This window comes from Palaemon carinicauda, chromosome 1, assembly GCF_036898095.1.
Source record: "Palaemon carinicauda isolate YSFRI2023 chromosome 1, ASM3689809v2, whole genome shotgun sequence".
Taxonomy (NCBI): Eukaryota; Metazoa; Arthropoda; class Malacostraca; order Decapoda; family Palaemonidae; genus Palaemon; species Palaemon carinicauda.
Window position 1 is genome coordinate 98,328,488 of NC_090725.1, and position 15,870 is coordinate 98,344,357.

General features: G+C 40.1%; 1 protein-coding gene across 3 annotated transcripts in view; it reads left to right on the forward strand.

Annotated features, from left to right (window-relative positions):
- Positions 1–15,870, forward strand: part of Ced-12 (engulfment and cell motility Ced-12) — a 185,219-nt gene that overhangs the window by 150,817 nt on the left and 18,532 nt on the right. For all 3 annotated transcript variants that reach the window (XM_068383010.1, XM_068383016.1, XM_068383000.1), the window contains exons 13-15: positions 5,641–5,743; positions 9,513–9,691; positions 11,228–11,364. In XM_068383010.1, the coding sequence (XP_068239111.1) occupies positions 5,641–5,743; positions 9,513–9,691; positions 11,228–11,364 (419 nt within the window). The remainder of the gene's footprint in view (positions 1–5,640; positions 5,744–9,512; positions 9,692–11,227; positions 11,365–15,870) is intronic.

Below are 15,870 nucleotides of genomic sequence, written 5' to 3' on the forward strand. Positions count from 1 at the left end.
AGTGGCTGGTAGATGAGAATCTCCGCAAAGGGGTCGACCTTCTCGTCCCTCCCCTGGAACTGATGCCCTTCTCAGATGCATCATAAGAAAGGTGGTGGCCCCACATGTTGCACCACACCATCTCTGGCCTGTGGTTTAAATCAGAAAATTACCAGAGATGAGTCTTGATGAGCGACAATACCACGGTAGTAGCCTACTTAGACAAGCAAGACGGTACCTTCTCACAGCCCCTGTGCCATCTAGCAGTAGAGATAATCAGATAGGCAGAAGACAGCTTTGTGTTCTTATCTGTTCACTTCATTCCAGGCAAGAGGAATGTGCTTGCAGACAATCTGAGCAAAGGGACTCGGATACTGTAGTGGGCTCTGAGTGGTCTTTGAATCATCTAGTAGCCAACAAAGTCCTGACTTTTGTGGGGTACCCTGACTGTGGATCTGTTCGCGCGGCCCTGAACTTCAGGCTCCCGCTCTACTGCTCCCCAGTCCAGGACCCCCAGGCTCTATGGCAATATACATTCCAACAACGGTGGGGCAACATAGATGTTTATGCATTTCCCCCCATTCTGTCTTATGTGAAAAGTCATCGACTAAATCAGAATAAGCAAGAACTTATCAATGACTCTAAGCAGAACTACTGCAGCTCGTGAGGGAGCTTCCGAGGGAAATTCTTCTACGACACGATCTTCTCAAACAATGACATGTCAACATCTTCCACAAAGCCGTAGTTTTGCTTTGGTTTCACGCCTGGAGACTGTCCCACATCTCCTCACTCAGAGAGGCTTTTCGCAACAAGTTGAAGAAAAGAGGATGTCTGGACACTTCAAATGCTCTTCAGCGTCAGTCTACCAGGCTAAGTGGTCTTTTCTGTGGTTGATGTCATTGATGGGATGCCTCTATCTTGAGAAGAAATACTCCTTTTGGTTTCGGCACTCAAAAGCTACTGCTCAGCCTTGAGTTTCACCTTTAAACTGAAGGGAGCAGATATTTCCTCCTCATTGAAACTTTCATTCTTCATATGAAGTTATGAGCTTATTCGTCCCCAGTCGGAAATTAGACCTCCTCCTTGGAATATGGTTCGGGTCCTCCTTATGAACCATTACGCCAGGCAAGAGATCGCCACCTTACTCTGAAGACGGAATTCCTACTTGCTTTGGCTTCAGCCAAGAGATATAGTGAACCGCATGATCTATCATACAACATCTCCCATTTAAGGGGATGGGGAGAGGTAATTCTCAGCTTCGTCCCTGATTTTATTGGTAAGACACGTCCGGCGGTAGCGGATCCTAGATTCAGGCCCTTTAGGATCAAGAGTCTTCGTTCTGTAACTGAAGATCCAGACCAACTGGTACTTTGCCCAATGAGGAGTCTGAGGTGTTACTTAAAGAGAACAGCAGCAGCTTGCCCCCGTGTGTTAGCACTCTTTGTCAGCACGGGGAAAGTCAAGAGGAGGGTCACAAAGAACACCATCTTGTCATGGATTTGCAAGGACATTGATCTTGCTCTTAATCCTGACCCTTCTCCACAACGACAACCCAGAGCTCATGACATTAGGGGCATTGCAACGTCCCTGGGGTTCAAAAAGAACTCTGTGGCGCAGATACTACGAGCGGGCTGGTGGAAGCGTCAGACGACCTTCACCGACCACTACCTGCAAGACATAACCCACAGGAACATGGAGACGCTTTTTATTGGTCCTGTGGTGGTTGCACAACAAATGGTCTAAACACCTTGAACTCCTTGATGGACAAGTAGCAGAGGGTTGAGGGCTTAGGTACCCGGGTTAATCTTGGGTGAAGGAGTTAGAGAGACTGGCTTCTTTCTTTCCTTCACCTTCGCCCTCTCTTGTGGAATCACCACCATGGTACTCGGCTTAGCTGACCTCACATCTCTGCAGGTAAGACCCCTTTCCCTTGTGTAACCTAAGTATAGAAATAATACTTGTTGCATCCCCAGTACCATTAGCAAGGGGATTAGTCTGTAGTCTTAGTACTCTTAGATTCCTATGACTCGAGTTCCTATTACTAGACCTGCCACATTGCTAGTGTCACCAACATACAGCTTGCGCCGGCCGCAGAGAATTTTAGCGAGGTGCAAGGTTCCTACCTCCTTCGATCTTTGTTGTAGGGGGAGAGAACCCTGGGTTAAATGCCAAGAGCTAGTTGGCATGGACTTCCTCCCTCCTAAGAGGTAAGTCGTCCCCTATAAATAGCAAAGGGTTTGTATAAAGTGATGGAACAAGTGACAGATTTGGAAGTAATTTATATTTTTCCTAACGATAGAAACTTGGAGCTATTTACTGTATACAAATTGGCCCCGTCACCCCTATCCCTCTAGAAAGTCCTGCCTGGAAGCAGAGTGAGTGCTTAACCCAGGTGTGTGAGTTAGCGGTGTAGCTGGCTACCCCCACCCCTCCTGCTATCTAGAGGTTGGGATAGTTATCTCTCGCTAAAGTCATATGGCTCGTATTTCGGCTACGCCGAAAGTTATACAATATCCCCTATGAAAAGTTCCATGTTTGTATCGTTAGGAAAATACAAATCATTTCCAAATTTGCCATTTTTTTCTTCCTTTTCACGGGTTCTGTCTTCCACTTTTCCATTATTCAAAGTTCAGAGATCCGTATGATATTTAAATAAAGTTTTGGTTACTCGCAGTTAGTACTGATGCTCGTAGCCCAAGCAGCCCAACATTTTTAGGTTTGTGGTGGCCTGGTGGCAGCATCCTTGCCTGGCGATTGCCAGACTGGGGTTCGAGTCCTGCTCAAATTCGTTAGTTCCATAGGTTGCTGCAACCTCGCCAGCCGTGTGTGAGCTAAGGATAGGGGGGTTATGGGAGCCTATAGGTCTATCTGCTGAGGTCATCAGCAGCCATTGCCCTGGCCCTCCTTGGTCCTAGCTTGGGTGGAGAAGGGGCTTGGGTGTTGATGATGTGTAATATGGTCAGTCTCTAGGGCAATGTCCACTGTCCCTTACCTCTGCTATTCGTGAGTTGCCTTTAAACCCAAGCTTCTTTTCACCTGGCCTCCGTGCCGTTTCCCTCCCTGCTCAATGCAGTAATGAAAAACAAACAATATACATGACAACTTTATACTTAACACATGTAAACTATTCAGTGATAAACCCCTTGCATAGAATTCTAATAATAAAAATTTTTAGAAGAGGTTCATACATACAGTATGATTAAGTAATATTCTCTCTCTCTCTCTCTCTCTCTCTCTCTCTCTCTCTCTCTCTCTCCTCTCTCTCTCTTCTCTCTCTCTCTCTCTCTCTCTCTCTCTCTTTTACCGTCTAATAGTAGAATGACTAAGGATGGCATCATGGCGTGAGATTTTTCTGCGTAGACTTCATAAACGTTAGTGGCGTTGTATAGTCATTTTTTATCATTTTTTTCACTTGGTGGTAGGATAAATATTCATACATTCCATGTAAAAGAATTGCTAAAAGTGTATTTACAGTACTGTACTGTATATGAAATGCTATAGGCTAAGGGTTAAAACACATAATACAATTTTGTCAGCTGATCACTAGTTTTTAGCAGACATTATTGCATTCTGATTTTTAAAAAGTTAGTTGTGCATCATTAATGCTTTTTTGTACTTTTATTTCTAACTTTTGGTCCGTTTTAATGATCAACATTAATGGCTTTTTCACTTTTGGTTGTGATCACCTGATCATGAGCTGCCGCATTGAGCATATGTGCACATATGAGAATAACTCAGGCTATCGTTTATGGAATTTCTTTACTTATTCAAAACTCTTTCATAATAGATATTATAACAGCACCACTATGTTATAACCTATCAGAGTTTTTATACAGCTTTACTGTAGTGATATTAATGTACATATATTTAGTAATACAGTATACTTTACAATATCAGCAATTATTATTGTTACTTACATAGGTTATATGAGGCTGACTTTTATGTTAAGAGGTCTTACCTTGTACTGAATCTGTGTTCATGATGTCCAATTACCTCTGAAAAATAATATAAACTGCAATGGCACGATAGAAACCACATTAAAACAATGTAGTGCAGTACAGTGGGTTAGTATTTTAGTCAATCTGCACGTAGGCAGTGGTCTCTGTTTTGGGGGTGTTAGAGTTGACCCACCCAAGTGGACAAAGTATTCTCAGATTTTCACTCTTTGCAGTGTCTCAGTACCTAAACCTTTAGACTCAGAAAAAAAAAAATTTATTTTTATAATTCCTGTTTTTTTCCATATTTTGGGTCCTTTATTCGATAAACTTAGAATCAATAATTTGATGGCACCAGTGGACCCCAGGTTGCAAAGTGATACCTTGAGGTCTTTTCGGAATCCCCTCGATTTGCCCTATTGTACTGTAATTACTAAATATCAAAATGACTTTTTTATACTTTAATTTTTCTCCTCCAAGGGATTCATGTCATAGCAGTAGTAAGCCACCAGGGATTTTTCTTTAGCAGGCATTCCAGCCAAAATACCAACAGGACTTATCAAACTTATAAGAGATCTGTATGATGGTATTTCCCTGCAGATTTGTGTAGGAGGAAGGTTTTCCAATTTTATCATACAGTATATGGGAAAGCCGCCTCTATCCCAAGCCATGTGTTCTGTCGATGGTCAAAGAGGGCTGCCCATGTTTTAGAAATAGAGGTTACAAAAATCTCAGGGAAAAATATGATTGAGGAGGTCATGGATCTATCTTCACGGTTTTACAACAGATTTTTCCTAGACTCCAAAGTATTGGGAAGTTGGAACCCACTCTAGATGTTTTGATTGGAAAGAGATTTATACTTTCACTAGGTTTTTGATTGAAACACCCTTGGCAGTACTGGGGACAGTAAGGAAGAAAAGATTGGATGTTTTTGAAAGCCTTGTCAGAAAAACATTTCACATTCCTATTCATTCTGTTTGTGAATGGTTCAAAAGCTTACCAATTTAAGTGCTCGTGTTTTGGTTTCAGGACAGCACCCCTAGTCTTCACCAGGATGAGATTTCTGGGAATTATGATTCTTTTGTACCTCTAAGACTGGCTGTTTTTTAACACACATTTCTTTGGTTGGTGGTTAATACTAATGATCCCAGAAGAGTTTATATTTTTTTCTTTTCAAGATTGCACTTAGAAAATGTAAGAAATTTGACTTAGATGGATGAAAATAGATTTTATTATTAAAATTTTATTTTTGACGAAATAAATCCACGAATGTTAAAAAAGGTCGAGAGCACCACAAAAAAATTCCACACTAACAAGTCCAAAAAGAAGGATGATGTTCAGATGGCGCTCGCGTCTTGGCGTGGGTGGTGTGGCGCTGGTGGTTGGCTAGGGCCTTTGTATCGGCCCATTCCTTTGACGAAGGAATTAACTAAATGGAAGACAACCTGTGAATAGTGGATTTCACGCGCCTTTGCTTTATACACGACACCCAAAAGGTGCTCGCGCGAGGGCTGTAACCTCAGCATTCCATGCTTTTATCTTTCTCTGGTATAATTGGAAGGTTTTATCAGAAAAGGTATATAAGAAGGACTCTTTTCACCGGCCGCCACAGGTCTCTCCCCAGAAATAGATTTTTCCTTCGTCAAAATCCCTTTATTCCACTTCATTGTTACATAGTGTCAGTTTTTAGTAATAATGTAATAGAAATTTTGTTTTACTGTTTCAGGGAATTAAGAAGGCAGTTGGAACCTGAAATCTTGGAATTGATACAGCAACATCGATTGAGATTCCTTGTTGAAGGTACACGATTTAAGTACGCTCGTGGAATGGTAAGATTTAATGCTAGTTTTGTTAAAATTGCAAACAAAAGTGCTACACATATTATTTGCTTTTTAATATTGCTGTCATTGTAATATTTATATAATCCAGATGAAGCATGTACAATATTTGTAATTGTTCTTCAAAAGGTATGACCTTTCATAAGGAAAGAGTAAAACTATTGGGGATCTTTTCTGTTTCCCTTGTGAGAGGTTTGTCTTGTCAAAATTTTATGGCAAACATAATGGCACTTCAAGTAGGTGGTTTTCTGTGGAAGAATTACTTTTATCAGTTATGACAGTAAATTTGTTGAGCCATTGTCATGGTTTTGAGTTTGCTATGTTTAGGAATACAAATTTATCTTTATGCTTACAATTGCAGCAGCTTATACTTCACTTTTCATTATATATAATCTGGATCCTTCATGCTATATAATCTTCATCTTTTTCATATTGCTGTGCAGTCTCGTTCCAGCAAAAAATTATTGATATATTCAGAGAGCTCTTCCGTTTCTATGCATTATCATATTTATTGTATGTATTAAGCATTTCTGTAATGGGATGTCCATCATGGTTTTCACCTCTTATTAGAAATAAGGTCTCTACTTATGAGTGGTATTATCTACCTTGGTATTTTTGGGAGATCCTTGAGGGGCATGACTCACGACCTCTGCTTGGAATTTTGGAAATTCAGATTACAGTACGTACTACATTTTTGGCTGAGAGAACATCTATATTTCATGTTTCAATTTTTTAATGAAAACTATTTGTTTTATGGCTAAAATGTCCTTTTCTTAAGCGTATCTGGTCCCTTACGCAACCCTTTTCTGACGTGTAGTTAATGTTAACTTTCTCTTCAAGAATTTAAGGTAAAGATATTTATAGTAGTCTCTTATAAACTTCAAATGTGCCATTTTCTTTAATTCAAGGCTGAAAGGTAATGTAATTTCCTTTTTCTTGTGATTGTGACATGAATAAGAGTTTGTTGCATTGCTCTTAAATTATTTTCATCGTATTTCTTAGTCTGTTCATTCATATATTTACAATTCTCATGTTATAGTTATATTGAATAATGCAAAAAGTGTTAGACGATAACTATATATGCCTAAATCATAAAATTTTGCACAGAAAATACGCAGAGGAGAATACATTATGCTAGCACTGTCTTACTCGTGTGGGCATTTAGTACGTGTAGTGTATATATTTCTAGATTTGATGTAAGGGGCTCACCACTGCTTAATAAATAACCCTGAGATATGATGCTTATAACCTCATAATCCCCAGTGTTGAGGGAAATTGCCCCTAAAAAACCCTCATGCATAATAATATATATTTTACTGAACACTACAAAATAAAGACATTTTGAAGCCTGTATTTCTGTCTGCTCATGTATATTATTACAATTTTCATGTTATAGTTATGATGAAAGATGTATGAAGTGTCAGAGATGATAACTAAGTATGCCTGAAGAGTAAAAAAGTAAAGATAGGAAATTTTATGCTTTGAAAATTTATTGAAGGATTTTTGAAAATTATAAAAACATATGAAAAATGGTAATTTTTACTGTACTATTATTGCCAATATGTTTTGAAAAAAAAAAACAAAAATGAGGATGAATAAGAAAAATCAGTTTTGTAATATTTTGCGAAGAAAATTATCTTTAAAATGCTTTTTAAATGATGAAAATTGGTTTAGAAATAAAAAAGTAGATTAAGTTTCAAATGACCCCAAAACAACATTGTTTTAATGGGGCAAAGTTGCACCCCTTAAGGAAAAAAGTCACCATAAAGTAAGTAAATATATTTGCATGAATAAATATTACTTGATGAAGGTGAGAAAAAAGTACTTTCCCTGTATTATAAATCATACTTTCAAATATTAATTTAGTTCACATGCAATCATCTTCCCAGTTCAATCTCAGTTCATTCAATTATAAAATAATCCATAAATATATTGTTATGAATGTGCAGTATAGTACCACAATAGTTATTTGAGGGCTAATAACCCTTACCTTGGTAACACTAGTCTCTAAGTTGCATTAGTAAAAACATTTTGTCAAATTTGAAAATTTTCCTTTGTTTCTTAAGTATTGATAAACATTACCTTAGGATAATTTATCTAGTTCTGAATAAAAAAAAAAAAAAAAAGTTCTTTTTAACCACATTGGCAATCCTGCTACCTCCTATTCCATCCTGCTGTTGGCAATACTGTCGGCTGAACTGAGTGTTTACTCGTGCCTCTTGTCTGTTGTATACGAACAGCAGGCCTGTAAACAGCCTACCGCTCCTTTGAATTTCCAATTACCCTTTTTTGCTCATTATTTCCTTTATTCATTGTATCTCTCTTGGTTCTTCTTATAACCAATTACCCATTTAATTGGTATTTTACTTCTTTGTTTGGATTGTCATTAATTTTGGGATTTTTGTGCAACCTGACTATTTTTTCTTCAATGGAGGTTCAAACTTTCAAGATTCTTAAACAATTTCCCTTTAAAACCCTGCCAGGAACCGCTCTTTGTGCGGTATTTGTAAGAGCTGTAGGAAATTGTGCTAATTGTAAGGAAGAAGGTGTGCAATTTGATTTCTCGTTACGACTTATGTCGTTCATGGGCCGCGATTAAGATGTCAGTTTACATTAAACATCAAAAGACTTTACATTGTAAGAGGGTCAGAGAGCACTAACTCTTGAAGAGAAGAAAAAGACCTTGGTTAATAAGAATTTCCTTATTTTGTGTGCTGTGGATTCCTGTTTTTTTGGCCTCGGAAACCAGTGATTCCAATTGACATTTCCCCCCCTTTCCCCCTCAATATTGGTAGTTACACCTTTTGTGTTGGCCAATTTAGAGTCGAGGTTTAATTAATTAATTTATTTGTAGGCTAGTTGGAGAAAGAAACCTGAGTCATTACAGTGAAATTTTGACAAAGAATTTTTGTTAAATTTAATAGTAGACAGAGAAATCAGGATTTTATTTAACATGTCAAAAAATCTTATGGATTCTTTTTCAGCTCCTTGCCAGATGCCTGTCGACTGTACCCGGGATAGGGATATGACAGATTCCTTGTCTTGGTAAAGCCAACATTGCGTAGGCTTAGGGGGGAACAGGTCGAGGTGAATGCCTGACAGTAATTTACCCACGAATTCCCTTTGTATTCCCTCAATAGTGCCAGAGAGCAATGGTAAAGGGTTCAGGGACAGGCTTTATACCTAGGGGTTTTCTTTTGCTCACAAAAAGTCTTCTTTCACCAGACAATGCAAGTTTTAACAGCATTCATGAGATGTAGGTTTCTATGCCAGATAATCCCAGACTCCTTGGCTTCTTTTCTGGGACATCTCTGAGGATAGGAAGCCTAAACTTTCAACAATTTTTGTCATACAAATCTGCATTGACAGAATCACCCAAGCAAGCTTCTGGCATGGATTTAGATTTGGATATGTATCACAAGATTATCTAGTCCTTTGCCATATTACAGAGATCAGGAGTCTATCTCCATCACTCATGAGTCTTTCCTAATTTTGATTCTGAGTTTTCCATACTTTTTTTTACTAGGTGAAGTAATCGTTTCATTTGTATATGGATATGGTAATATTGAGTAGAAATAATTATAGCCTGGCATGAATTTCTAATTCAAATTCTTGTTTTTTTTATTCTAGTTATTTATTTTTAATCTCTATTAGTTCCACTTTGGTAATGACTTCCAAATTATACCACTATGATTTGAAGAAAACCTGAATACCATAAGTTTTGTGTTGTAATTTTAATGCAAAACTTTTTTTCTTTCAGAAAACAAAAGACAAGTTCCGATACTGTCGATTATCTCCAAATCATAAGTTTTTCCACTATGATGACTGTGATGAGAAAACTGTTCCAGCTATTGAAGATTTAGGCAAAAAGATAAGTATTGTGGAACTGAAAGGAATTGTAACGGGAAAGGAGTGTCCACATATGAAGGATAGAACTGGGTAAGTTGCAATAGTATGTTTTACAATCATATTTTAATTCTTTGAACACTTTCGGTTTTCTTTGATAAACATAACATTACTTGTAAAGCTGTGCAATATTGGATTGATTAAAAACTAATTCACGTAAACAAGAGAGATGATTTTAGAATTCAGAAATTTCTCAAAGATGATTTCAGAATTCAGAAATTTCTCAACTTTTAAAAGAAACTTCTGCATCCCATAAGGCAAATTTTACATCCAGAGATTTTTACTCCCCTGGCACTATACTGTATAACAATTTTAAATTCAGTAATTTTTAGTAGTTGTCTTTCTATAATTGTTTGTGTATACATTTTTGACAAAATATATAAAACCATATATCAGCTAAGAGTAAATAGATTTATCTATACAATAGACCATATTTTGAAGTCTTAGCTCATTTTTTTGTGCTGAGTAAAGTGAAAACTGAACTTTGATAAAAAGATTTGCTATTTCTATACTTTACTAACCTGATATTCATATTGCTTTGTCTCTGGAAACTCGGTTTATCAATATTTACCCATAAAATATACAAGATTTCCCATTTTCTTTCCTTTCAATAGACACACGCATCTAGTAAAGTAATTACACATTAGCGGTTAATGTTAATAAACGAAGCGGTGACGTGCCAGCGGCCTGTCTCGAAGTAAAAAATACTTCATATCCTCATGACACCACAAGTCAGTGGGAAGGAGGGTTGGCATATATGTGAAAATTAGTCGAGTCATTATCATCATCTCCTACTCCAATTAATGCAAAGGGTCTCTGCTAGATATCTCCAGTCGTCTCTATCTTGTTGTTTTAAATCAATTCTTCTCCATTCATCACCTACTTCACGCTTCATAATCCTGAGCTATGTAGGCCTGGGTCTTCCAATTCTTCTAGTTCTTTGTGGAGCCCAATTAAATGTTTGATAGAACTAATCTTTATAGGGGAGTGCAAAGAGCATGACCTAACCATCTCCATCTACCCCTCACCATGATCTCATCCACATATGACACTCGAGTAATCTCTTATAGTTTCATTGCTAATACTGTCCGGCCATTTCACTCCCAATATTCTTCTGAAGGTTTTGTTCTCAAATCTGCAAAATCATACCACAACTCGTGTCCATACAGTAACACCGACCTCACTAAACTGATATATAGCGTGATTTTTTATAGGAAATTTCAGGCAAATTGATTTCCAAATTTTACTTAACCTTGCCATTGTCTGATTTGCTTTTATTTTGATTGTTCATTAAATTCAACTTACGAAATATATTCATGCTTTGTAAGTGAATAGCTGTACTGTAGATTTTGTATTAAAAGAAGAAATCTAATTTTAGAAATAATTACATTTTTGTTAGTACTGTATTGAAAATGAAAATCACATATTTTCAAGTCTGAAAGTTATAATGTAAATAATTTTACTAGCTTGAACATTGTAATGACTAATTTATATTTAAAGGGGAGGGTAAAAGATTTTGGTGAAGACTAAGAATAGTTTATGATTTCTTTGGTATATTTTTCTTTGCAGAAAAAAGGGTGCACACACCTTGGCCTTCTCTCTTATTTTGGAAAGCAACAATATCAATGAACCAAATAACATTGACTTTATTGCTCCAGAAGAGAAGATTTACAACTACTGGATTGATGGTGTGAATGCATTGCTACGTAAGTATTTTTGTGCAGTGCTGAATATCAATCAATAACCTATTTACACACTATTAAACTATAGTCTGCTAAATGGAAGTTGGTAAAGAATAGGTATATTGAGTATGCTTTACTCTCCCAGACTTACACTCAGCATTTCTAATCTTAAGTCTCTCAAAATCATCTTATGTTATAGATATTAGATAATGTTTCTTCCATAGGTTACTGTTGTTTACAATTTGTATACTGTACATAGATTTTCCTTTGAGAATTGCCCAGTTATGAAATTAGTTATATGTCTACAAGTAGTTGAATTTTAATATTACCTCTAAATCACAGTACTTATATAAAATCTACAAAGTGGAAGCTTTCAACATTTAACAAAGGAAAAATATTCTTTACATACCTCTCCTCTGGGGATTGCCAGTATATAATAGCCCCAATTTAGGGAAGTCGCTCCTGAATGGAGCTCCCATGGCCTCACCTCCACCTATTGATTCTCGCAATTTGATGTGGACTGAAACTTGCTATAGTGCTTGGATGATGATTGAAACTGGTAGACGAGAATGATCATGAATGGGAGGTGAATCAGTTGTTGTTTACGGATGATACTGTACTGGTTGCAGACGCCGAAGAGAAGCTTGGCTGATTAGTGACAGAATTTGGAAGGGTATGTGAGAGAAGTAAGTTGAGAGTTAATGTGGGTAAGAGTAAGATTACGAGATGTACGAGAAGGGAAGGTGGTGCGAGGTTAAATGTCATGTTGAATGGAGAGTTACTAGAGGAGGTGGATCAGTTTAAGTACTTGGGGTCTGTTGTTGCAGCAAATAGGGGAGTGGAAGCAGCTGTATGTCAGAGAGTGAATGAAGGATGCAAAGTGTTGGGGGCATTAAAGGGAGTGGTAAAGAATAGAGGGTTGGGCATGAGTGTAAAGAGAGTTCTGATGAGAAAGTGATTGTACCAACTGTGATGTATGGATCAAAGTTGTGGGGAATGAAAGTGACGGAGAGACAGAAATTTAATGTGTTTGAGATGAAATCTCTGAGGAGTATGGCTGGTGTATCTCGAGTAGATAGGGTTAGGAACGAAGTAGTGAGTGTGAGAACGGGTGTAAGAAATGATTTAGCAGCTAGAGTGGATATGAATGTGTTGAGGTGGTTTGGCCATGTTGAGAGAATGGAAAATATCTGTCTGCTAAAGAAGGTGATGAATGTAAGAGTTGATGGTAAAAGTTCAAGGGGAAGGCCAAGGTTTGGGTGTATGGATGGAGTAAAGAAAGCTCTGGGTGATAGGAGTATAGATGTGAGAGAGGCAAGAGAGCGTGCTAGAAATAGGAATGAATGGCGAGTGATTGTGACAATTCCGGTAGGCCCTGCTGCTTCCTCTGGTCGCCTTGGATGACCGCGGAGGTAGCAGCAGAAGGGGATTCAGCGTTATGAAGCTTCATCTGTTGTGGATAACGGGGGAGGGTGGGCTATGGCACCCTACACCCTAGCAGTATCAGCCGAACTCGGTCGAGTCCCTTGTCAGGCTGGGAGGAACGTAGAGAGGAAAGGTCCCCTTTTTTTTTATTTGTTTGATGTTGGCTACCCCCAAAATTGGGGGAAGTGCTGTGGTATATGTATGCATGAGATTTGCATTGATACAAAAATTACTTACTTGGGGAGGAGAGATGGTTATCATGTATCAAAATAATTAATATTTCTGGGCTCAACCTGTGTTGCTCCGTGAAATGCTCCTTAAAGCACCATTTCAAAGGTTTAAATACTGCTAAATATACCAGAGAAAAAAGTTGCATGGAATGCCAGAAATATATCTAGCTCGCTCACCCCTAAAGGGTGTCGGTATTAAAACTGGGGCGAGTGATACCACTACCAGAAGTTCCTTTCAATTAGACTTCTCCCTCCTCAAAATCCCCCATTACTACGAGGTGTTGTTCACTACAGCAACTGTCCCCCCACCACCACCACCACTACCTATCCTAAGCCCAACATTCCTTGTTAGCACCCGTGAACGTTCGAACGTGTTTTTCGAAGCTCTGTGTTATTTTGTGTTTTTGAAGATGTCAGGCGTTTTGGAGATCCGTGCTCCCAAATTGAGTATTATATCTGTCTGTTTAGGATTTCTAGGCGACACACGTTCATTCAATAACCTTGTTGGGTTTTATCTCAGCCGCTTTGTTGATGCTCCCTTACGTGTGTGTATGCGGTCTTTTGGTGTCGCTTTCTCGGGATCTGTATCTCTTTGTTTTGTAAGACTTTCTATTAGTTCCTTATACTAATTGTAGTCTTATTTTTGTGTTATGGACAGCTAATTCAATGTTTTGGCATGATTTTATCTTTTATTTAGGCTATTTGGGCAGCGCTAGTTAGCGGCTTCGGTCGGTAGCCTTTCATGCGAGAATTCATGGGTTTTTTTTAGTTTTTAACGGGGAATCGGAATGCGTTTTGATTAATTTTAGTTCTGCCTGTCGAGATCGGTATTTTACCCGATTTTGGAGGAATAGATTTTGTTTAAAATCGTAGTTTCCTCTCCAAGTCGGCAACTACCTGAATTTGGAAGGTTTTGCTATTATTCCTTTTACGCCGTGATCCTTTTTCCCCATTTTACTTAATATGCCGATTTAGCCTATTTAATTGAATTTTATTGTATTTTATTGTTTTTCATTTGTTCCGTAACTGAAATACAAACCTAGCTATTTAATAGGCGTATTACTTTCGGCGTAGCTGAAATGACGAGCCATTAAAATTTAACGAGGGTTTACTACCCATACCGCTAGTTAGTGGGGGTAGGGGAGGGTAGCTTGCTAACCCCCCCCCCCCCCCCCCCCCTCACACACACCTGTGCTTGAGCTCACCTTGCTCTAGGCTCGGATGGTAGTCGGACGTGTCCGCTTTCATCCTCGCCGCTCATTGGCAGCCATTAATGCTCTTTTTGCTTTCTCTTTGTGACAGGTTTGTGTGTGAAGTTGGCCTCTGCGATTATGCGCACCTGCCCTGGATTACCTGACCGCCTCTGCGGAACATTCATGTCGGCGGTCGAGACAGACCCTCACACCCTTTGCCCTTACTGTAGAGGTCAACGGTGTGATAGTGATAACAAGTGTGGTGAGTGTAGGGAGTGGTCTACCTCCCAGTGGGAGAGGTTTTCTCGGCGACGTAAGAAGAAGTCCAGGCGGGATATTTCTCCTTCGAAGGTTTCTTTGAAAGGAGAAAAACCCAAGGACTCTTCTTCCGTTGCTCAAACCTCCTCCGAAGCTCCCACTCGGTCGGTCTCTTTCAAGAGACCGTCGAGTGGTAGCGTAGACCATTGTATTGTTTTCCAAGCTCGGGGTTCGAGAGATGGCGTTGCCTCCCATAGCGAGGCAGCTCCACCTCTCCCCCCGGGGGAGGATGTGTCACTAACCCATCTTTTACAGCTTTGGTCTTCCTTGGGGCTCGAGGGTTCGCCCTCCAAGGAAGCATTACTTGACTACATCCGATTGGGTGCCGCTGTCAAGCAATCGCCGACCCCGGCAGAGGTTGATCCTCTGTCGATTGTCGACGTTGTGGTGTCAGAGGTATCCGATGCGGTATCTCCTAATACAGTACCTCTGGCTCTTCAAATCCCGCAGTAGCTGAAGGCTTAGTTTCTCCCGTTCCTGCTCAACCAATGAGGGAGGAACTAAGTCCAACAGTCTCTCCTGCTAGTGTTTCTCTCCCTCTTGGGAGTTCACTTACAGAGACTCCTCTTTGGAGGACTGCAGAAGGTCAGCTTGCTGATCCAACGCCCCCAGAGGGCGTATCCGTCGCAAGGCTCGCCTTCCTCTTTGCCAGAGAGGCCTTCCTTCACCTGCGGTGAGGAGGCGCCTCTTTGGTTCTACATCTTCGTTGCAGTCCACCGCAGAGGAGCCTCTTCAGCGATCACCGACTGTTCCTGCTCTGGTCCTGGACCTCTCAGCGGATCGTTCGTGATCCTCTTCGGTGGAAGGTCGTCCTTTTAAAGGACACATCGACCTTCCACCCGTCAGACCTGCCGACCTGCCGTCACTGTTCCTGAGGGCTGATGCGCGCTACGCGCTGACGAATCCTGACTTTCATGCTCGTCAGGCATCCAACCCTAATACGGGGCATCAAGGGCGTATGCGCTATCGCGCGCATACTTCCCTCACGCGCCATGCTAATGATGGGCATACGCGCTAAGGTTTGCCTGAGCTAGCGCTCCTGCGCACCATCAACCTCCTGCGTGCCAGCAACCTCCTGCGCGCCAGCGCTCTCCTACGCGTCAGCGCTCTCCTACGCGTCAGCGCTCTCCAACTCATCAGCGTGCTCCAACGTGCCAGCGCTCTCCTGTACGACAGCGATATCCTGCGCGCCAGCGCTCTCCTGCACGCCAGCGATATCCTGCGCGCCAGCGCTCTCTTGCACGCCAGCGCCCACGCACAGCAATCAGCTCTCCTGCGCGTCCACGATCTTCGGATCTGGGCGCTGTTGGGAAGTCGAATGTGACTTCTCCCACGCGCCAACGCGCCAACAGTTGTCTCCAGCG